The 24,499-nt window shown below is 38.3% G+C and overlaps 1 protein-coding gene across 6 annotated transcripts in view; it reads left to right on the forward strand.

Moving 5' to 3' along the window:
• STK24 (serine/threonine kinase 24) overlaps positions 1 to 24,499 on the forward strand; it is a 136,698-nt gene that overhangs the window by 56,363 nt on the left and 55,836 nt on the right. For 2 of the 6 annotated variants that reach the window (XM_037138146.2, XM_037138145.2), the window contains exon 2: positions 3,677 to 3,907. The exons of 1 other annotated variant lie outside the window; for it this stretch is intronic. In XM_037138146.2, coding sequence (XP_036994041.1) covers positions 3,677 to 3,907 — 231 coding nt within the window. Of the gene's footprint in view, positions 1 to 3,676; positions 3,908 to 19,213; positions 19,353 to 21,414; positions 21,491 to 24,499 lie in introns of those variants that run through there. 3 more of the 6 variants (XM_037138148.2, XM_037138150.2, XM_037138149.2) reach the window with 3 other exon arrangements.

Raw genomic sequence — 24,499 nt, forward strand, 5'->3', positions numbered from 1 at the left:
CATTGATTTTTCTTACAGCCATTGGGCTGCACTGCATGTAATCTCAGTTTATGCAAGGATTGCCAAAGGGCAAGGAACCCTGCTTGTTTAGTGCCCTGATGTCACTATCTTAGCAGATGTCTCTATTCTTGCCAGAGACAGTTTTTAGCCCAGTTAACAGTTGCTAACAGGGACAAAGAGTGTGGAATGACACACTACACTTGAGCAGATGCAAGACCAAGCAATTGCCATTAGCTTTATAGGTGCAGACTCTGGGAAAGGGCCTTTGAGGAAGATGGTCAAGCAGTAGTGAAAGTTATTTCTAAGCTTTTTTCTAAGGCCAAGCAAAAGGAAAATCAGGCAGTTTTTAAAATGAAACCTGTGCAGTTTTGGTACCCTTTAAACACTTTCCTCCTGCAGTGATCTCTTTTGAATCTAAAATAACAATAACCTAGTGTTTCTCATAGTTCCCCAGGTTGGCCAAGGGTTTTTTCTGTACCTCTGGCTTGGGCTCACTCATGTGCCGGTGCTTAGCTAGGGAGTTGCTGGCCTGGGCTCAGCAGGGACAGCTAGGAAGCAGGGGCTCTCTCTCCATGTGTACAGTAGGCCTGTGTGTGGCTAGTGCCTTGGATCTCAGTGTGGTCCCCTGTCCACTAGCAACTATATTACCTGGGTACTCTCTGTTTCTTGAGCCCTACACCAAATGTACTGAATGAGGAACTCCGGAGTGGGACTCTAACTAACAATTTCTCCAGGTGGTTCTGATGCTAAGATGGGAGATTCACTCTCCTGGCTCTGAGCACCTCTTCCTTAACCTTATTGCCATTCCCTGCAGCTCTCTCTGAATTGGGATATTTATTGTGTCTGCCCTGGATCCTGTTTGTGTCAGTGTAAGGCTGGGGTTTTCTTAACTGCTCACAGGATATTTATTGACCTCAGCTATTTTTCTCAGATACATCACTATAGAGGTGAGTAAGATAGGTTCTTGAACGCTCTCAGTTTATATAGTCTATCAAAGGTGTAGTGTGCTGTGGGAGATCTGCCAGTTTGGCAGGGGAAATAATTCAGTTCATACATATTGAGCTCCAATATCTAGGTAGAAAGAAGCATCTAGCAAGTAATTAAATGTAGGAGTTAAAACACAAAAGGCAAGGCTGGAGCTAGCAATTTGAAAGTCCCTGTGTACACCATGATTCAAAATGAGTTTTCCTCAAAGGTGGCATTTCATTATTAGAATCATTTGGGTTCTTTTAAAAATGTGGATTATGCATGCCCCACTCCTCCCTCATGTCTGTAAATGTTTGAGATCTCTCAGTGTCCCAGATGTTTCTGACCAGCTAGATTTGGGAACATGGCACCAAACCATGAAAGTGAATGACGGCCTGGGGATGAGAAGAGAAATAATAGGAGGCTAAGTCTGGAACCTTGTGGGGAACTGCCTGTGATTCTGGGCTGACATAGAGTCTGAGTGTGAAGACTCTTCTGGGACCAGGGGAACTGGAAGAAGATGAGTGGAGAACAGGATTGTAGACACCAAGGGACTGGAGAGTTAATAGGGGAGGGTGTTCAAGAAGAGGATCAGATGCACAGCACTGCACCATTGGTAGCCAGAGCTGGAGCCAGACTGTGGTGGTGACCAGTGAGAGGTGGGGCGCCTGACAGGTCTGGATGACTTTCAGAGAACTTCAGAGAAGGGAGAGAAAGAAGGAGAGGGCAACTGATGAAGCAAAGCAAGGTTTTTTGTTTTTTATTTTTATTTTTGAGAGAAACCTGAGTAGCCTGCCCAGGGCAGAGAGGCAGTCTAGAGGGGTAAATGCAAGATAGTTATTGATGAAGCCACATCAGGATATCCTGATGGATTCAAAGGCCCAGCTTTTAGGATTGGCCTTTAAGATAAGGAGAGCTACTCTCTCTCATCCTTCAAGGAAGGAGGTAAGAGAAAGGTTATGAAAACAGGTGAATTTGTAGCCGCTGAAAGTAGACATGGTTTCTCTCATGTCCCTTTTTCCTGGTGTATTTCTCACTTACTTTGTTTCTTTTTACTGATAGGCTAGGTGGGTTTTGGGAGTTCTACATTATTCATTACCTAGTCTCAAAACAGGGCCTCTTTGGTGTTGTTAAGTGAGGCCAGCCATGACTGTTGTTTCTGCAGTGTCGGAACTGCCGCACCCCTTGACCTCCACATTGGAAATAGGCTGGCTAGGTTTCAGCAGTTTCCTTGTAAAGCACTGCTTAGGATTCCGTGTTTCACTTGGGAAAGCAAGTTAGTGGTTAGTGCCTTGTTAAGACCACAAAGCTCATATAACTCAAAATGCTATAATTCTGTGTTTATAACGTTTAATCATCTGTGGATTCCCTCCTTTTCCTATGCGTGCTTTCTTCCTTCTTTTCAATCCTCCTTTCCTTCTCTTTTCCTTTTCCCATTAGTATTACTTCTTGAGGGTTGGCCTGGTACCCTCTGGTTCTTGTGAAGTGTTTCTAAGGGAAGGTGTATCTGTAAGGGTTAGTGGCTGTCAGGATTCTCTCTTACTTTATGGGGTTGCAGGCCATTGGCGTTTAGGGCTGGGCAGTTCCTCATGGTGAGATATGTAGTGTCCCTAAGCTCTCCTTGTTAAATGCCAGCATTGCCCCTAGGTTGTGACAGGTACCCTCTATACCATTTCCAGATACCCCCTGGGGATGACAGGTTGTTGCCTGTTGAGAACTTAGCTGTTCACATATCTCTGTGGTCAGGGAACTGTTAGAATGGGTATTGTAGTCGCTACAGCTGTATTTCTTGAAAATGTGTACTGTGTATGTGTTTTCAATTAACCATGTTGGTAGATAAGAGCTTTTAGAGGCCATTCCAAAAGCATGATGTGTAAATGACCAAAGAAGACAGGTTGCTTTTTGTTTCCTACGTTCTGTAAAATACTTAGTTAGGTCAGGGCAGGTGCTGTAAGTGAAGATACATGACACAGTATTTGTTGGATTTTAAAGTCATGGCCTGTTAGGAAACAATTAAGTTAGGGCATAAATGTTTCTTCCTGTTACATGATATAGCTATAAAAACTGTGTTTTATAATCAATCTGAAGTTAGAAAATTGAGGAGGGGGTGGGGAGAAAAGTAGAATTTTTCTCTAGATGAGAGGTTTTTAAATAAATCTATATATCATAATGTAGTTGGAGTCAAGTAAGTATTTTAATTTTTTTTTTTACTTTAACTATACAAATGCTGGAGCATTTTCCAGTTTTTATAACCTGCATATGTTTACATACTGTGTTGATAGTCTAATGCACCCATATGAGACTTAGAAATTTTTAAGTCCTAAATATGAAGAACCGTGGTCACAACCAGCCTGGTCCTTAAATGAGGAAGATGGATCAGTACTTGAAAGACTGTGGTCTGGCCCTTGCCAGGTAGCTGAGTTGGGTACAGTGTCATCCGGATACATCAAGGTTGTGGGTTCCATCTCAGGTCAGGGCTCATAAAAGAATCAACCAATGAATGCATAAATAAGTGGAACAACAAACAAATCCATGCTTCTCTCTTTCTCTTTCCCTCTCCCTTTCTCCTCTCTCCCTTTCTCTCTTTCTCTGAAAATCAAGAAATAAAAGTAAAAAAAGACTGTGGTCTGTATGTTATAAATAAATGCAAGGAAAAAGCAATCCCAGTACTGTGAATTATTGAAGTTTGCCTTTTCTTTCTCTCCTATAGAACCTAAAAGCAGATCCAGAAGAGCTTTTTACAAAACTGGAGAAAATTGGAAAGGGCTCTTTTGGTGAGGTGTTCAAAGGCATTGACAATCGGACTCAGAAAGTGGTTGCCATAAAAATCATTGATCTAGAAGAAGCTGAAGATGAGATAGAGGACATTCAACAAGAAATTACAGTGCTGAGTCAGTGTGACAGTCCATATGTAACCAAATATTATGGATCCTATTTGAAGGTAAGGCTTAAAAATAAAAACATCATTTTCCATGATGCAGCACTGGACTGAGATGTGAATAGTATATGTGAAGGCCTTCAATAAATAGCATAGCAGGTTTTCAAAGGAAGGATAAATGTTTTGACCTTTGCAGTTAAAAGAACTGGGCTTTGATAGTTTAATCATGTTAAATGTCACTATAGAAATATACTTTTGGTAAAAGTGTTTAATACTGAATTGCATTTCTAACAGTAGTTTTGAGTGAGACTTTGTCATAAAAATACATCTTATTAAGTTATAATAATGACTGTTAAACCCCTAATTTTAGAATGGTTTATGATAACTCATGCCAACTTAAGCATATTTTAGTCTTTTGATATTAATGTGGTTTGATTTAACACTTTTAAAAAAAACTGCTGCTGAAAATTGATAATGTTGATTAGTGAGCAGTTTATCTACATTGGACTTTTAAGTATTCTAGGTAAGTAAATAATTACTTAAAATAGTAGTTATATGAGCACGGGCCTGTGAACCAGACAATCGAGGTTCGATTCCCAGTTAGGGCACATGCCTGGGTTGCAGGCCAGTTCCCAGCAGGGGACACACGAGGCAACACTACATTGATATTTCTCTCCCTCTCTCCTTCCCTTCCCCTCTAAAGATAAATAAATAAAATCTTTAAAAAAATAAAATACAATAGTAGTTATAGTATGACACTACATGTTGTCCTTGATCTTCACCCAGCTCTTTAAGTGGAAGAGAACAGTATTAAAACTGGTTTTTCAGTCCTACCCGGAAGTATTTTAGATGCTGTAGGGTAAAAATCATGTCATACTGTGTTTCAAGTTCCTTGACATATACCTGTTTTAGTAATCTAAGAAATGTATCTTTCAAAATGGGGTTTCGGAAATCCAAGAACTACTGAAAAATATTCTGAAATAATTCTTGGGGAAACTAAAACTTAATAGGTAAAAAACAAGTATTTCCTCAGAGAGGCAGCGATTAAGTCCAGATAATGCAAGAAAGACTAGGCCTCCTCCTGTCCTGGGTTTATCCTCTAAATTCTCGATGTTGCTGATTGCAGCTTACTCTGTAGTCAAAGGGACAGTGCAAGCTTTCATTTTGTGGAAAAGTGATAATACGGTGTAAGTGGAAGGATGGACATTTTAAGAACCATTGGCTCACTAAAATGAATGTGTAAAGGAAATAAAAATTGAGTTGGTAATCCTATTTTTTTTCATAGCCTGAAGTCTGGCAATATGTAATAGGTTAAGTGCAGCATTTTGAAATGGAAAGGATAAGTTTAGGAGTCAGATGTCGATGACTTGAATCTTGATTGGGTGTGTGGCCTTCAGCATTTTTTTTTTAGTTTTGAATAACTTCTCTGGTTTCTCATTTGTGGAGTGGAAAATAATGGAAAATTCCTCATTGTTGCAAAGATGAGATAGGATTGTATTAAAGTACCCAGCATGTACTAGCTACTTAATGAGTATTAATTTCCTTCCCGGATTGATTCAGTTTATTCATACCTCATCTGGTATGAAATTATGTGGCAATGAAGGACTTATCCAACTGAGGTCAAAGCAAGGTGGAAGTGTACCAACAATAACAATCAATGTTCCTTTGGGAGTGCATCTACTTTGAGTCTTGACCAGGGCATAAAGGGAAGCACTGTACATTTTGTCATTCTCATGACCAAGAGGAGAGCCCATGCAACTTCCCATGTGGGAAAGGAAAGATCATGATGTTAAATTTCTGTTGAGAAAAAAGAAACATCTGAAGAAACCCAACTTTAACTCTAGCTCCTGTATCACTTAACACCGTTTGTGCAATGACTTCAACAATAGTTTTTAAGTAAATTCAGAGTTGGATTTCATGTAGTATTCTAACGTTGTGCTTTAATATGAATTATGGTACCTTTGGCAATGGAAGTACAGAAGATCCTCACAAACTCTAGGTGATTAATACCAGCTAATATTTAACTATGGAAATAGTATCAGTGGTTCAAAAGTATCTTCTTCACCCTTAGCTGCTCAGCACAATATTTACTTCATTCTGGAATATATTGCTTTATTGTGGCCAAACCTGGTGTTACCTCGACTGTGTATATTTAGAGATTCCATCTGGAATCTCTAAATATACTATACTGGTATGCCTGTGATTGCCTCTGTCACTGATTCTAGAACATACATTTCAAGTCAACCTAACCTTGGACTAGAGTTGCCCAGTTAATTTATTTAGTCAACATAAGTTCAGCTGCTAGAATAACCCCCTTTGTTTATAATGGTTCAGATATGATAGATATTTACTTTTTATTCACTGGTAGCCTTGATATGTGGGCAGTTTTCCTCTAAACAGTGATTGAGGAACCCAACTTTTTTCTACCTTGTTGCTCTCTTCCTTCCATTTTCCACATATGGCTGTGCTTGTCTGCCTTAAATCATTGTGGGGGTCAAAAAAATGGAGGTTCCTGTGGGAAGTTTTCATGTGTCCAGCCCATTATTTCTTCTGCCCGTATTGCCCTAGTCAGAAGTCAGTTACACAAGCACACCTAAACTCAAGCAAGGCTGGAAAATATGTTACCTAATCATGTGCTTCATGGAAGAGGAAGTGGTCTTGGTGCTCAGCTTGCCATTCCTTTCCAAAGCCACTTACTATGTGTAAAGGAAGTGAAATAACTCATGGAATGATTTTCTTGATTGACTTTTCAGGTAGGATGAAAAGTTTTTATAATTTTGTCTGCAATGTCTTGTATATTTTTTTACTAGGCAAATTCTTCTTTAGAAAATATAACTGCCTCAGGAATGCCAGGAAATCAACCATATCACAATTGTGAAAAGTTGCCTTGGTTTCTTTTCTTTTTTTTTTTTTTTTTTTACCATCACCCAAGGACATGCTTATTGATTTTATAGAGGGGTGGAGGGAGTGGGGGAGAGAGAGAGAGAAAGAGAAAGAGAGGGAGGGAAGGAGGGAGAGAGAGAAAGAGAGAAACAGAGAAACATCGATCAGCTGCCACTTAATAACGTGCCCTGTCTGGGGACTGAACCTGCAGTGTAGGTAGTGCCCTGACTGGGAATCAAATTCATGACCTTTCGGTATATAGGACAATGCTTGAAAACAGAGCCACATGGCCAGGGCTAGTTATCCTAATTTCTTAAAACATGTAAAAGATGATTCTATCTCATTTGACTAAAAACATAGTGAATTGCTGCTGTTAAACAATATTAGCTATGATAAATTAGGCAGGACAAAAATCCATACTGTGATTCTTTTTTTCTACTGGATATTAACATTTATTATAAAGCAGTACTAAGAAAAACAATGTTGTACTGGCAAAGGGAGAGACAAACCCAATTTCAAAGTAGTATAGAAGATGCCCTCAAATTCATATAACTAACAGTACATTAAATAGGCCAAGTTTTTCTGTATGTAAAATATATTTCGATAAAAGAACAAAATGACCTTATGTGTTTGAGTGTATTTCTGGACTCTATTTTGTCCCATGTTAGTTCTTATGCAACATTGTCTTGAATATGTAGTTTTCTTTTTTTTTTAATTTATTTTTTATTTATTATGCTGTTACAGTTATTCTATTCCCCCCTTCATTCCCCTCCACCCTACCCCCCATCCCCACCATTATCCCCCCTTTAGTTTATGACCATGTGTCTCAAGTTCTTTAGATTCTATATTTCCCATACTATTCTTACCCCCCCCATCTATTTTCTATCTACTGTCTATGCTACTTATTTTCTGTACCTTCTCCCCCCTTCTCCTCCTCCTACGCCCCTGTTGCTAACCCTCCTTGAGATCTTCATTTCTATGTTTCCACTCCTGATCTAGTCAGGAAGTATTAAGTACTGCAACTTTGTTGTTTCTCAGTCTTACTTTGGATATTCTAGGTTCTTTCTTTACATTTAAATATAAATTTTAGAAGTCGCTCATAAATTTTTTCTATTCTTTTTGGTGAAAGCATTTGAGTTCCACTGTAGTAAATTTCAATTATATAATAGTTTATCAGTTTATTAAAAAAATTAACCTGAACAAACCTAGTGGGATTGTGATGGGGATTTTATTGAATTTGTTAATTAATTGGAGGATTTGAGGCCTTAATATTGAGTTATCCAGTCCATTACCTTGGAACTTGTTATATACATGAACTTCATTTATTTGGATATTCTTTATTTTCTTTCACGAGTATTTCATAGTTTGCAGTTGAAGATCTTGAATGTTTCTTACAAAATTTATTTTTATGTATTTTGTGCTTTTGAACTCCTAAGTGGGATTTAAAATTTTTATTTTTCATTTCTTTGCTGCTAGTAACTAAAATAAAACTGATTTTGTATTTTAACCTTGGGTCCTGTGAACTTGCTATACATTCACTTAACAGTTCTAGTTGCTTTGCAACTTAATTGAGGTTTTTTATGTAAACAATCATGTTATCTGTAAGTAGAGAATATTTAAAGCCTTTGTTTCTGCTCTTTATGCCTTTCATTTCTTTCTTTTTTTTTTTGCCTTATTCCATTAGGTAGGACTTCTGATATAATATTGAATGTAATGATAAAGGGAGGTGTCCTTGCGTTGTTTACAGATTTAGGACTAGGGTTATTTATACATCTTTTTTTAAAACATAAATTTTATTGACTATGCTGTTACAATTTTCCCAATTTTTCTCCCGTTGCCTGGGTAACAGAAAACCCAGGGTATCCCCATTCTCTCCAGCAGTACTGTCTTGTCCCCCCATTTCCCCCTGGCCCACTTAGTTCATGTCCATGGTTCATGCATTTTTGGCTATTTCATTACCTATACTATTCTTAACATCCCATCCCCCTGTCTATTTTGTATGTAACCATTTGTGCTTCTTTATTGTCCTGCAATTTTCCCCTTTCCCCTGCAAACTGGTAACCCTTTACATGAACTCCAAATCTGTAATTCTGTTCCTGTTCTGCTTGTTTGCTTAGTTCTTTACTTGGATTCAGTTGTTGATAGTTGTAAATTTATGGTCATTTTAATGTTCATTGTTTTGATCTTCTTTTTCTTATATAATTCCCTTTAGCATTTCATATGATAATGGCTTGGTGATAATGAACTCCTTTAGTTTTACCTTGTCTGGGAAGTACTTTATCTGCCCTTCTATATTAAATGAACGCTTTGCTGGATAGAGCAATCTAGGTTGTAGGTCCTTGTTTTTCATCACTTTGAATCCTAGCCTGCAAGGTTTCTCTTGAGAAATCAGCTGACAGTCTCATGGGAACTCCTTTGTAGGTAATTCTCTGCTTTTATCTTGCTTCTTGTAACATTCTCTCTTTATCTTTAACATTTGGCATTTTAATTATGATGTGTCTTAGAGTGGTCCTGTATGGGTCCATCTTGCTTGGGACTCTGTACTTCCTGAACTTGTATGTCTATGTCCTTCACCAAATTAGGAAAGTTTTCTTTCATTATTTTTTCAAATAAGTTTTCATTTTCTTTCTTTTCTTTTCTGGCAGCCCTATGATTCAGATGTTGATATATTTAAAGATGTCCCACAGGTTCCTAAGCCTATCCTCATTTTTTGAATTCTTTTTTCTTCCTTCTGTTCTGATTGAATGCTTTTTGCTTCCTTATGTTCCAAAACATTGATTTGATTCTCAGCTTCATCCACTCCATTGTTCGTTCCCTGTAGATTATTCTTTATTTCACTTATGCAGCCCTTATTTCCTCCTGGGTTTTTTTTATGCCATTGAAGTACCCGATGAGTTCCTGGAACAGCCTAATAACTAGTGTTTTGAACTCTGCATCTGATAGATTGCTTATCTCTATTTTGTTTAGTTCTTTTTCTGGAATTTTGTCCTTTTTAATTTTGTTTTCCTTTGGACCATATTTCTTTGTCTCCTCATTTTGGCAGCCTCCCTGTATTTGTTTCTGTGTATTAGGTAGAGCTGCTTTGACTCTCTGTGTTAGTAGTGTGCCCTGTTGTAGAAAAGCATACTTGTTAAGTTGTATGTCGTGGAACCTTCGATAATTGTGAGTGCAGGGTAATCTCTGTTACCAATCTGTTGCTCTTTGTGGGGGAGGGCTCATAGAACAGACAATGCCCCTGCCTGTCCTCTGGAGTTTTGCCCAGGAGAAAGCTGTCTCCCTGCACTGGTACTTCATTTTCTCCCCATATGTCACTGTTGCCCTTTCAGCTGTTGCCCTGGTGCTGAATCCCAGAGTGGGTGGGTCTGTGTGAGTCCTAAGCCAGTTGTGGGGCCTTTTAAGAGGAGTCTCTTGCAAATCCCACAGTTTTTTCTGCCCCCACTGGTTTTTATAGCCAGAAATTACTGGGATTTATCTTCCTGGCGCTAGAACTCTAGGGTGGGTGGTGTGGACTGGGGCTGGGACCCCTTACTCCCTAGGTATCCCTCCCATTTTTTAGCTACCACACATGGATGTGGGACCACCCATTCCTGTCTCTGTGCTTCTTCATGCCAGTGCCATTCCATGTCTCCGTGCCCCTCTGTGTTTCCTCCCTCCTACCTATCTGGATGAATGTGGCTTCTTTAAATCTTTGGTTGTCAGGCTTCCACACAGCTTGATTTTCTGACAAATCTGGGTGATACTTCTTTTGTACTGTAGTTGTATTTTTTGCTATAGTTATGTGTGGAGGCAAGGCATTTTTACCTGTGCCTCCTTCTTGAGCACAAGTTCCAGACCTGTGATTTTATCTGCCCATTTTTGTATAACAGAGTTTCAAGAATTTTCTTGGCCTAGAGGAAGACCCTCATGATGAGTCAGAGGCTGCTTTCCTATTATCTCAGTAGGCTTATGAAGTTTAAACTAGTATAGTTCTGTCAAGTAAGATACAAATTAAATTGCTATGTAAGCAATGGGTCTTGGACACACAATTGAAAATAATTATGGTTTATATGTTTTTTCCCCTTTAAAAAGTTCCCCATAGTATTGTCAGAGGTAATATTCGTAGTTTTTTAAAATAGTGATGGGAGGAGGGGCTTAGGATTTCATCTCATGTTAAAGGGCCTTTACATAGCAAGATTGGTCAAAGAGGAAATTAGCTGGGAATGGTTTCTTCATTACTAGGTTATCATTAAAAGATCTCATAGTGTTTTGGTTTCAGTGATGTAGTCTAGAAAAACACTGAAAACAATAGGTAAATGGTGTAAATTTATGAATGTTGTTTAAGATTAGGGGAGTAGAATTGATTTTGACTCTGTAGTTGTGATCAAATCACAGTGCTGCTCTGTAACATGTTTCCCCTGGAAAGATTAAACACAATGACAATTTAGGGAAGAGAAGGAATAATACAACAGTGAAAATTTGTTTATTTTGATGAATCTGAGGCCTGGAAAGTACCCGATAGATTATGACATACCATAGAAGAACTTAAATTTTATTGTGGTTTAAATGTTTAATTTGGGGGAAATTAAACCAGCTAGGACATTTAATTAACCAGAGACCTCTGTGTCCCAACCATAGTACCACTGGACGTTTCCCCTTTACCCCCAGAAAAATACCATCCACAAGGTCATAATGAAGCTTTGTGTATTTGTGTGTAAGGGAGTACTTTGGGAGATGTACAGGAAGTGAGCGGATTTTTTTATTTTTATTTTTTAAGCAGTGAAGACATACTAAGATGATATAAAATCATAACAGAGGATAGTAATTGGCGTTGTAGGATTCTAAACCTTTTTTTAATGAAGCATTCACAAGTTCTCATTCTCTTTAACAATATAAATCTCTAAGGATTTTTTTTTTGGTAGAGGTGCCAGACTATTAAAATCTCCACTTTGAGATTTACTAAGAGTTAAAGCCAGGGCTTTAGTCAGATCCTAGTATAGGTACTTAATTATGTGGGTGCTCTTCAGGCTGCTGACTGCCACAAGGGTAAAATGCAGATAAATGCAGATAAATGAACTTACCTTACTGGACTACTAATAAAGATTGAAATTACATACAAGTAAAGTCCCTGACATGTAGGTGATTTTTAGCAAATGATAACTTAATATTTTTAATAAGATAAAAGTTATCTGTGCCAAATGACTTAGAGTTCATGAGTCTTAAAAGATTATTATAGTTTTATCATTTTCTTTTACAGTAAATTATGTAGTACTCTCAAACATCAAGCCAGTTTAACCCAAGAAAATCAGATTGAAGGCAAAAACCCAATAAACAAAAAAGGCGTGTTTCTGAAATGTTTGCTTCATCTTAGTTGTTTTTGTTGTATTGAGTTGGCCAAAAAGTCTGTTGAGTTTTTTCCCATAGAATAAAGGACACATTTTTCATCTTCACCAATAACTTTATTGATTTGGATATTTTGAGCATGTTGGCTATCTTCTGCGTGGTATAACGTCAGTTATTCTCAATTAATGTCTTGATTTGATCACTATCAACTTTAACTAGTCTTCTGGACTGTGGAGCATCATCCAGTGAGAAATCTCAAACATGAAACTTGGCAAAATACTTTTGACACATTCATCAGTATAGCACCTTCTCCATACACCAGGGGTGTCAAACTCATTGTCACTGGGGGCCACATCAATCTCGAGGTTGTCTTCAAAGACTGAATGTAATTTTAGGACTGTATAAATGTAACTACTCCTTAACTAGGGGCAAGGAGCTGGGCATTGTCACTGGGTAGAAACGAGGTGCTGGGCCGGATTTGGCCAGTTGTGGACCTTGTGTTTGCCACCTGTGCCATACATTGCAAAAATCTTTTTTGTGTTTGTGTTTCAGTTGTGTTTTTACCTTTCTTGAGATCATAAAGCATAGTATGCAGAAAGTGTTGTTTATTTTCTTCCACTTAAAATAGCTACACATTCACCAATTTTGCTAAGTTTTTTTCTAATGCACACTGATACGATAGTTGTCACAATACAATCTAAGTTATTTTGAATGAAGTTAAAGACAACTAAGCTCTGCTAGAGCTATTTTATGGAAAAAGAATCTGAACAAACTTTTTGGCCAACGCAATAGTATGACTATTAAGGAAATATATCTGTAAAGTGAGTATTTGTCTACCAGTAGATTCAAGTCCCTGACTTCATAGTAAGTTTTTTTTACAGTTCCTAAATTTTTTAGGGTAGTTTTACCCATTGGATTCACTAGGAAAACTAATGTGAAAAAACCCTTGATGAGTTTTAGAAAAGTAAGTTCTTTATGTAAGTGCATCTTATTTTGGTAAAGGATTGATTATGTTTTGTACACTACAGATATATGTACTTTGGCATAATTTTTTTAAGTTATATTCTTTTGACTTGGTCATTAGAGTAGTGTTAATGAATGAAAAAGCAAGGAAAATGCTGATTCATTCCCTTCCTTCCTCCCTTCCACGTGGTATGTCACTCATAATGCTAAAACAGAAATCTTTCTACTTTAGCTTCTGAGCTTTGGGCTTACTGCCCTGCCAGTAAACTGGCTTATTTTAAATCAAGTGATTATTTTTTTCCTGGGTTTCTTTCTCCCCTTTCTATTTGTGGACATTAGATGAGGGGAGTTGAGTTGAGTTTGATATTTTTTGATTTGTGGCGCCATCATCATTGATTGGTGTAAAACCCTTGTTCTTTTTTGATTCATTTTAATATTCTTCATCCCTACTGCACTTCTCTTTTGTACCACAAGTTATTATTTTTTTTAATTAGGTATTTTTAGAGAGGGGGGAAGGGAGGGAGAAAGAGAGAGAAACATTAATGTGTGAAAAACATCGATTGATCGAAAAACATCGATTAATCGTTGCCTCTTATACTCTTCCCACACTGAGACCTAACCTGCAATCCGGGCATGTGCTTTGACTGCGAGTTGAAATTGACCTCTTGCTTTGCAGGAGGACACCCAGCTAACTGAGCCAAACTGGTCAGGGCTGTACCACAAGTTCTGATATGGCTTAGGATATGTATGTCCTCAGCAGATAAGACATTTTTTGTGTGTACTGTGTATGAATTTACTTTTCCTTGCTACATATAGGGATTTAAAAAAATTTGAACACAATGAAATTAACTTTTGAGTATCCAATTCTTACAGTTCTGTGCATTTGAACTCTTGTGTAGATTTTAGTAACCGTTGCTACATGTAGGATATGGACAGTCTCAGCATCCCAAAGAATTCCTGACCCATTCCCTACCTCAACCCCTGGCAACCATTGATCTGTGTTCTGTCCCTGTAGTTTTGCTTTTCCTGTAGTGTCATGTAAATGGAATCACATACCTATTGTTATTGGCTTCTTCCAGTTAGCATAATGCATTTGGGATTCATTAAAGTTTGTATGTGTATCAGTTGTTTGTTCCTTTTTATTGTTGAGTGGTATACCATTATATGAATGTACCATATTTACCTGTGGAAGGGCAGTTGGGTTGTTTCCATATTTTGGCAGTTATGAGTAATGTTGCTGTAAACATTCATGTGCAGTTTTTGTTCATTAACACTAGTCTAATGACCAATGAGTCAAAAGAATACCTAGAAGTAGGATTGCTGGATCGTACGGCAGCTTTTAATTTCTCTTGGGTATAAGTCTAAGAATAGAGTTATGGGGTCATATTGTAACCATGTTTAACTTTTTGAGGAACTGTTGCACTGTGTTCTGATGCATCTGCACCATTTTATACTCCCTCCAGTAGTGAGTTGAGGGTTCCAATATCTCCATATCCTCATTACATTTGTTATCTGCCCTTTTGATTATAGCCATCCCTACTGGGTGTGAAGTGATATTTCATTGTGGTTTGGGTTTGCATTTCTCTCATGGTTAATGATGTAGAGCATGGTTTGTTTCCTTTCTTACCAACACTGATGTAAAACTTCCCAATTTTTCCTTTTGATTAAAATTTTTTAAATAGAATTTATTTAAACCAAAAAATTAAAAAAACAAAATCTAGCCCTGGCTGGTGTAGCTCAGTGGATTGAGCGCGGGCCTGCGAACCACACGATCGCGGTTCGATTCCCAATCAGGGCACATGCCTAGGTTGCAGGCCAGTTCCCAGCAGGAGACTCATGAGAGGCAACCACACATTGATATTTCTCTCCTTCTCTCCTTCCCTTCCTCTCTAAAGATAAATAAATAAAATATTTTTAAAAAACAACAACAAAAAAACCCCCAAATCCAGTCCATTCATTCCCTTCCACCTGCCTCTTTCAATCATATGTCTGTTTTCTGTATGTATTTTTTTTTTTAGGTTTAGATTCCACATATGAGAGAGATACTATGGTATTTGTCTTTTACTAACTTATTTCACTCAGCATAATGACCTAAAGGTCCATTCATGTTGTCACAAATGGTAGGATTTTGTTTTTTTGTTGTTATGGCCAAATAATACTCATATATATGTGTGTATCACAGTTTCTTTATTCATTTATTTGTTTGTCGATGGACATTTATTTAGGTTGCTTCCATATCTTGGCTATTGTACATAATGCTGCGGTGAACATGGAGTTACTGTTCGAATTACTGTTTTTATTTTCTTTGAATAAAGACTCAGAAGTGGAATTGGTATGTCATATGTTAATTCTGCTTTTAGTTTTTTGAGGAATCTCCATGCCATTTTCCATAGTGTTTTCCACAGTTTGTGTTCCCAACCAAAAGTACGGAAGGGTTCCCTTTTCTCCACGTCCTCAACACTTGTTTTCTTTTTGATAATAGCCATTCTAACAGATGTGCGGAGATAGGTCATTGTGATTTTGACTTGCATTTTCCTGATGATTGGTGGTGTTGAGCATATTTTCATGTGTCTATATGTCTTCTTTGGAAAAATGTCTATTCATATCTTCCCATTTTTATTTTGAATTGTTTGCTTTTTTTGCTGTTTTAATTCTTTTTATATTTTGGATGTTAGCCCCTTATCAGATATACGATTTGCATTTATTTTCCCCATTCCTTAGGTTGCTTTTTTATTTTCTGAATGGTTTCCTTTCTTGTTCACTTTTTCCCACTCTCTTAGGTGTAATAAAGGATTTTATTATGCTTATTTGCATTTCTACTATTAATATTAAGTTTAAACATCTCATATTCTTAGCCCTTAGCATTTTCTACTTTGTTGAGTTATTCATATTTTTTTGTGACGTTTCCATTGTATTTTCTGTTTTATAGAAGCTTTTTACACTTAGATGTTTTGACATGTTTTGTAGTATGAATTCATACTACAGGTAGTATGAATGAGGCCTGTGTCCTCATCTGCAAAATATTGAGATTGGACATGTTTGTTTTTTCAGTTTTGTCAGTCTCTGATTTGGCTTAGCTTGCTATTACTAAAGTATTTCTTGAGCACAGTCAGAGAAATTAAAACCATAGATTATTAGAAGAGGAAAGGAACTTGGAGGCACCTGGCCCATACTTTTTATTCTCTATATTAGAAAACCAAAGCAGGAGAAGTTGAGTGGATTAATATTTTCCTAGTGACACAGGGTTGGTAGGTAAGCTGGAGTTCAGTGCTGGAGGTTCCTTGATCATGGTTTACCATTGACTTCCCTGCACTTGACTGTTGTCTTATCAGATATTTCTCCCCTCTTTGCCTCACTGGATTTCTTCTCTGTGATGGCTTGTTCCCCTTTCTACAGAGTATATTTCAGATGTCTTAGGCAGTAGCTGGGCCCATTTTACTTGAGCGAAACCAAAACCATTTAGTTCTGAGGAAGGGGTGCATTACCCTTGCATCTTTTCTCTCCTTAAGGGGAATGATTGATCACCTGCAGGAGTGGGATCTTGGCATCACTTGGGAAGGTTAAAAACTCCTGAGGCCTGATCCTGCCTTGAGATTCCAGTTTTCATTTGTGGCATAGATGGTGGGGAGTTTTAAAAGCTTCCCAGATGATTCTGTGTGAGGTCAAGGGTGAAAACCTGCTGATCTGTAGGATCATCTTGAGAGAAAGGGCATCAGCAGAGATCAGCACACTGAAGGTTGCTTTCAGAGAAAATTACCACTAAGGATGTTTTAATTGTTAAGAAAAAGTACCAACTTGGAAGGTTTAAACAATAAGGGTGTGTCCTTACATAGCAAAATATTCCCAAAGAGGGGTAGTTCCAGGTTGCAGTACAGCCGGTGATAAAGTGTCATTGAGAATACAGGTTTCTTTTTTCTTTATAGGCTTTACCTGTGGACAGAAAAGGAACCTTTTTTTTTTTCCCTCTGGAAGAATTTGCTTCGTCAGGTTCCAGAAACCTTTCTCAGAAGCCTCACTAGACCACTTTCCTAATATTTAATTCATTAGAACCCATTGCAGACTGATGCCTTAGTCAGACCCTGGCTTGGTTTTTGGGGCCACCTCATTGGCTCCCACCAGATAGGAATTATCTCCAGACCTGGGAGAAGGGTCAGTGGAACTTCTCCAGAGTCACGAAGTCAGGAGAGAGAGAAAGGTGGAGGTGTTAGTTGAGTGGATCAACCATCAGCACCTCTGACGAGGAGTTCTGGTAGGTTTTGCCTTTGACATGTCCATTTTTTGAATGTCTGCTCGATACCACCATCCTTCTGTGTAATTGGGCATCTGTTTACCTGTGAGCATCCCCTGTGCCTGTGACTGTTGGGATCCACTGGAAACTTGAGCAAATTAGCCAGACAATGGATCTGTAGGCTTTTAGCCCACGATCACCATTTCACATTTGCTTTGAATCAGAGGCTGTTGAATTTTCATTAACTTCTTGGGTAGTTCAACAGAGGAAATTCTTGCCTACCATGTATAAATAGTTTTATTTAATTTTCATTGCATAGGTGATGTTTACTCTGTAGCTCTTATATCTTAAATGAATGGATTTGCATTAGAATTTGTTCCAGTAGCTATGGCCCACTGTGAGATAGATACAGACACCTAGCCAATGCCTGAAAAATCTTAACTGTGTTGCTGCGAAATTGGACTCTTGCACTCTGGAAAATGGAGAGCTGCTTCAGCTGCCATGCAGGGTGGCCCTTGTCCCTCCAGCTCCTTTGTATACCTAGTCTCCTCCAAGAATCATTATGGTTTTGTGGTCTTGTATCTTTCTTTGTCAGCATGCCTCCTTTTTCACCTGTGGATGGTTCTGTGGTGGCCCATAAAACAATCTGGCTAAGATGACTTTCCTTCTCCTTATAGCCAGTCCAGTTACTTATTAGCAAACTTGCTTTCTGAAGAAAGGAGGTTTTCCTGACAGCTTGTGTTTGTTCTTCACCCTTATATCATAGGGCAGGTCCTTGGTGATAATACTGCTTTTTTATCTTACAACTGAGAACTGTTGGGATCTGAAGGGGATAGAATGATGTGGAGTTAGTTCCTGGTCATTTCAGGAGTGGGTGAAGGGTGAAGAAGGGCTTTAGACGTTTCCCTTTTGAAAACCTACCAAACCTAAAGGGTTCATTGGTCTGTTTGGGAGTGTTTTGGTCCCTATTATGCTGATTCATTTTAAAAGGAGTAAATTAATTTGTCGATACCTTTTCTCCATCCTCTTTGACTGGATATCCAAAAGATATATTGAATCAAACTTTTAAAACACATTGTCCCTCATTATGAGATTATTTTTTCCTTCTTCCTTTCTTTCTATGTGTGATGCACAGATAACTATAAAAAAGAGTATTCCGATTTATTATTTGCATTACTGTGGTGGCAAGGATGAAATATCTTAGGTATTTCTTTGCTTGAAGGAAAGAGGATTTTTTTTTTTAGAAAGGAAATTATGAGGTGATATAATAGAAATATACACAAAGAGCTTTGCTAACTCTGCAGTCATTTGGGAAGTATCAGTGTTTTGGCATTGGGTGCCTATTGGCTTATGGCAGATTGAATTGCTAAAAACAACAACCATTGTTACACTGGGTGGGGTACTTAGTTTTCTGAATTTTTATGCTTTTTGGTTGATGTAGTATGAAATTGCTTTTGTAATTTGTTATGTTTTGATCAGCTCTAATGACTGTTCTTTGTATTTATCAGTGGAATCAGTGGAGATAGGTCAATGGCCAGGTTGATTATAGACCAGCGTTTACAGAAGTTAATGACCTATATTTTTCATTTACGTACAAGCCTTTTTTACTTCTAACCAAGGCTGGTTGGCATAGGGTGGCATGTGGATTTTGGAGTCGTCATGGATCACGTATTTTAAACCGGTGTGATGAGTAGGCTTGTGTTGAAATGTTTGGTAGAAAGGCATTGGTTATTTAAAGGTAACAATTGATTTATTCCTCCTCTTTGGGAAGGATATGCTATTATGCTGACTTTCTGTCGAGTTGTAGCATGAGGCTTCCTGCCTTTGTCTTGTCTCTTTTATACCTAGGTAGTTCGTATTTCTGGATGCTTTCTTTTTGAAAGTTAAAGTTTATTCAGAAGTCTTTCAGACTTGTCCCTAAAAGAAAGGGCATAAATATGCCAAATGCCAAACCACAATGATTTCTTTGATTGCAGGGACCTTTGGGCCAGCTTGCAGTAAGAACTTGCCTTTAGAAGATCCTTTGGTTCCCATCAGTGTTTCCCTCTCCTGAAAGGGATGGCAGTCCAATGGACAGTGGGCACATGACCCTGATATCGACAGACTTCCATGGAGGTAAGCTGCTCTGTCAGTGTCATCCAGACAGGCATGCATCTTCCTCATCAGTCTTGAGCCCTGCTTCCATCCATACCTTATGCACATGAGGTCAAAGAACCTGAGGCTTTTTCTCTTGTTTCCAGCCAAGGCTAGGGTTCTGGCTCCTTAGATGACAAGTACCCCTTTTTCCTTGGGGCTTAGGAATGAGTGCAGTGAAAGATTGCTGTGGCAGCTTTCTTCTGGTTGACATGGTGGTCTTGAACTTATGGTCAATCCTTTATGGCTTTGTGTCTGTCATTGTACATGGAGCTTAATTCTGGCCACTGGTGGCATTTGAGGTTAAGTTGCAGAGAGTTTCTTTCTCTTCTTGCTTGTATTAGGAGATAAACTGTTGATGGATTTGCCTTAATTACTATGGTGGGTACTCCTGCCTGAGTCTGATGCTAATGTGCTTGAATTTTAGAGACCAAGCTCTGAACTTTTTAGAAGGTATTGCTCCAGATCTTGACCTAGGGAACATATACTAGACCAGAATCATCTTTCTAGAAAGTGGATTGTGACCCTGGACAAGTTTATTGTTGGCAGAGATTCTGTTTCCTTCTACTGTATTGCTTTATTCTTAAAGAAATATATGTATCAGAAGTTAATGTGTTTAGTTGTTTAAATTGTGTTAAAATTTATCCTCTTTTAATATTGTAACCTTAACTTGTAATTAAAAACAGTTTCAACAGCAAAAATATGCTAGGAAACTCTAATTTGTTCTGATTGATATATATCTTTATATCTCTGTATCTGTATATATCTGTGTCTATATCTCTATATATGTATCTTTAAGAATAAAGCAATACAGTAGAAGGAAACAGAATCTCTGCCAACAACAATCAAGCTTGTCCAGAGTCACAATCCACTTTCTGGAGAGATGATTCTGGTCTGATATGCCTTCCCTAGGTCAAGATCTGGAGCAATACCATCTAAAATTTTGCTTTAATGACAAGCTTAGGTTACAGTATTGAAAAGAGGAGAAATATTAACTTATCTCCTTGGGAAAATCCCTGGGAGTGAACCTTTACTTCTACTGTTTTAATGTAAAACTTTAGGAGTTTAAGAATGGCTGCTAAAATTGATTTTAACCTGAGTATGATCTTTTTAAATTTAGTAGAGGTTACATTTGCCATTTTGACACTAATGAGGAGAGTGAGTGTGTTCAGATATTGCAGGACCTGGGAGCTGTTGGTGGTTTAAGAAGTCAGTGTTTTTTTGCAAGGCTCTTTTCTATAGAGTAAGCGATAGGCTGCCAGAGGTGCTGTGGTGCTCGCTGCCTGTTGTCTTTGGTTGCTGAGATTCATTGCTCTTTTAGTAACCTCACTGTGAACATTTCCTTACAACAAGTTGAAGCCATTTTACAAAAAAGAAAAATGTTCATTGTTAATCTTTTTTTTTTGCCTTTTATTCTTCTAACCCATTAAGATCATCTTTATGACTGTTGTCAGGATCTCCTTTCTCAGCTCATGGGCACACTTAGCAGCTGTGTTCTTGTAAGGCTCTGGCTACTGCAGAATGTGTTAGGAAGATTATCTCCTGGTTCTTACATGTTCTTTAACTTTTCAGATCTCTTACTATTATGTTTACTTTCTAAGAGGCACATCAAGCCATGTGCAATTTCTTGCTTGTCCTTTTATGGGCTGTGTGTGAACAAGGAGGCAGCAGCTTTAATGGAAGGTAGCCACAGTGAACTTCCATATATGTTAGCAGGTGTTTATCAAAAGGTTATTAAGTGAATTTAATTCTAGCTTCACATCTTGGTTTAGTAATGTAGTAAGTTTGATACTGCCTTTTCTGGTTTTAATCATGTTTCCTTCTCCATTGTGTAATTGGGAAATTAGGACTGGTCCATTGAAATAGCTATCAATAAGAGGGACATGTTCTTAGTCTCTGCCTTTTTGCTTTCTTCTTTGAGCAAATAATTATTGGGTACCTTAAACCTACACTGGAAATACAAGCGTGCAGAGTTGTGTCCATCTTTAACTTTTTAAAAGTTGAGTCTCTTATTTGATAAATTGGCATCTCTTATCTGGTTTAGGACTGGAGCCCATAGAACACATTTAACTACTGAGGAAAACATGCTCAGAAAATATTTCCAATATGCTCAACATGAGGTATGTGAACCTTAGTTACCTGGGATCCGAAGTATCATCCCCCACAGGTAATTCTCACAATATTTGCTTTTAAAAAATTGTTAATGTGATTTCACATATGTGAAGAAAGTACTTGGGATTACCAGGGCCACCATCTCCCTCCAATAGTGCGTTACAGCTGTATTGAAATCATTTCTGTGTTTGTGTCTGAAGGTCATACTCTTTCTTGATCCTAAGACCCAGTTTCTAGGGCTCTGAGACTTGGCAGCAGATCCGTATCTTCTTCCTTGCTGTGGCTCCCTGATTCCTGATTCCTGAGCTTTCAGAGCCCTGCTGCTCAGCCTTGGGATAGGAATGCAGGTTTGGGCCCTGTACGCATAACTTCTTTGGTGTAGTGAGGGAAAGAGACAAAACAAACACACACACACACAACAAACAAAAAACAACCAGTAGTCATTACCTGAATAAGTGCTCTGGCAGGGCACAAAGGTGTGCTTGGAGAACAGGAGGTAGCACCCATCCAGGGCAGGATGGGGGAGGCAGGACTCTTGGATCCTTTTCTTGGAGTTGCTCTAGCACTGACTTAGGAGTAGAAAGCCAAGAGAGCAGTTAAAAGAAAATAGCCTTGATTGGTGTTGGAGACTCTGGGAGAAGCCTGGATCAAGAAGGTGGGGGAGATTTAAGAGATTGCTGTAAGGACCCTGGCTGTTCTGGCTCAGTGGATTGAGTGCAAGTCTGTGAACCAAAGGGTCACTGATTCAGTTCCCAGTCAGGGTACATGCCTGGGTTGTGGGCCAGGTCCCCAGTAGGGGACACATAAGAGGGAACCACACATTGACATTTCTCTCCCTCTTTATCCCTCCCTTCCCCTCTCTCTAAAAAAAAATTAATCTTTTTAAAAACTTTAAAAGAAAAGGAGACATATCAGGGAAATTTCTTAGTAAAGACACTGAACTGAAGGAAGGAGAAAGGAAAGCCAAACTGGAACTTTGGGCCGTGTAAGGAAGCTGTCATTTAGGTGATTGCTTATTGTACTTGTCCCACCATAGGAGTTGTACATGAGTGTTGTTCAGTGTCAGATAACTTTAGTTTGAATTGTATTTGATCAGACGAGGCAATTCTATACATGCACCAGTTTTCAGAGTTTATTAAACAGATAGCATGGTTTTCTGTTCCTAAATCTTAAAAAAAGGAATTTCACTTAAAATTTTTTTCCTCTGAAATGTTGACATAGGTGGGTGTCAGTCTGTTTGCTGTCCCATTTCTCTACTTGCCTCTCTTGACTGTTCCTAGTAACACCCCCCCTGCCCCCACCATTGCTCTCCCTGGCTGTGTCTGTGTACAGCCTCAGTGACCCCAGGAAATGAGAGCAAGTAGTGTGCAGATTCTGTGTGGCTCTAGCCTGGGGTTGCTCTGTTCTTGGCCGACCACGTGGGCCTGTGAGGCTGTGCAAGTGAACCCTAATTCACCTAATTCAGATTCTGAAAACAGAAATGTTTTTAGTCACTTCAGTGACTTAGAGGCTCAGGAGTTTCAAACCACACATAATAGGTATGAATAATGTGATATAAATATTGTTAAAACCCTCTATTATGGTTTCTTTTTTTCCCCTGTATTCTCATTTCAAAGTTTAAGCAGTAACTTAAATGACAAGGTGGTTTCTAGAAGAACAATGTGTTGGCTAGCCTGACATGGATATATCTGTTGTACTCATATGTAATAAGAAAAGGTGTAGGCACTTGAGAATATAGAGATCTGTGACTTTTGACTTTCAAAGTCTAGACATGTAATTTAAAAATGTGTCCCCTATTGTTCTCATGAGTCTCTTGAATAATGAAATTTGCTACTGATCCCATTCATACTGTATTATGTATGTCAGGCCTACCCAACCTTTGCATGCTCAATCTCATCACACGCACATAATTGGGCTCCATGGTGGTGGTGGTGGTATGGATGGGGAGGGCATGGAGTGGGGTGAGGTGTGAGAGGAGATAATGAAGGGTTTCTGATTGACTGGTGAGCTAGACAGCTTCTAGCTGATGGATAGCTCCATAAGTAGGTTTGAGCGGGCTCTTCTGGAGGACTCCCATTCTTGGAGATGTTAGAAGGTGCTACCTGATAAAATTCTGGATGTGTTTGGTGTAGCAGGTTTCTATTATTGTATTCTCAGAGTGTTTGAGACTCTCTAAGGGAGGCACATATGCAGCATTTCCTGATTGTATTTTATTTTTGGACCCTCCATTTTGTAACTCTTCTTTTTTAATGGTGAATTTCATTAATTCTATACCAAGTCCCTGGCAGGTCTCTTTTGAAGTAGTTCTTTAGTCAGCATGCTTGGGAAGATTAGCCTTAGGAAACTCCATATGGTTAAGAACCTAGTAAGTCTGGAGATGTCAAGTTAGCTATAAGTAATAGCTTTCTGCTGGTCTCCTGCTATTTTGCTATCTTTTGAAAAGCATTACTTAAAATCTTGGTGATTTTAAAAACTGGATGAATTAACAAAGATCATGAAGCAGTAAATAAAAGGTAACTACTGAAGTAAAATATTAATGTATTAAGCAGTTTTATTTTTCAGTGAATGATTTTCTGAGTGATATTGCAGAACTTGAGAGAAAATAAAGTGTGAAATATTTGGGCACGTTCTGTTTCTTAGGAAACTAATGTTACATAAAATCATGAGCTGAAACCTACAGTAGGTTAAAATTTTAGTGAACAGAAATTTTCGGGGTTTGAGAGGATTCTGATTAATACCATATTACCCTAAATTTTTTTTGTCTGTTTTAATTTTTTTCTAAGGATATAGGTAAGATTTCCTCTGCCTCAGATGAGTGTGGTTCACTTTTTGTTTTATTTAGTGGATATTTGAGTGTTAATAACCTACTTTGTTGGCTTTGTGGAGTGCAGCAGTGGGCAGAGCAGTGATGACCTTGCCCCCATGTCTGGGGAGCATTATCGCCTTTCTCTGATCAGAATTTCTAGTGTCTCTGTTCGCCATTCTTTACTTTGGTTACTGTTGGTGGTTAGCTTGTT

This window comes from Artibeus jamaicensis, unplaced genomic scaffold, assembly GCF_021234435.1.
Source record: "Artibeus jamaicensis isolate MK-2021 breed Jamaican fruit bat unplaced genomic scaffold, CSHL_Jam_final contig_410, whole genome shotgun sequence".
Taxonomy (NCBI): domain Eukaryota; kingdom Metazoa; phylum Chordata; class Mammalia; order Chiroptera; family Phyllostomidae; genus Artibeus; species Artibeus jamaicensis.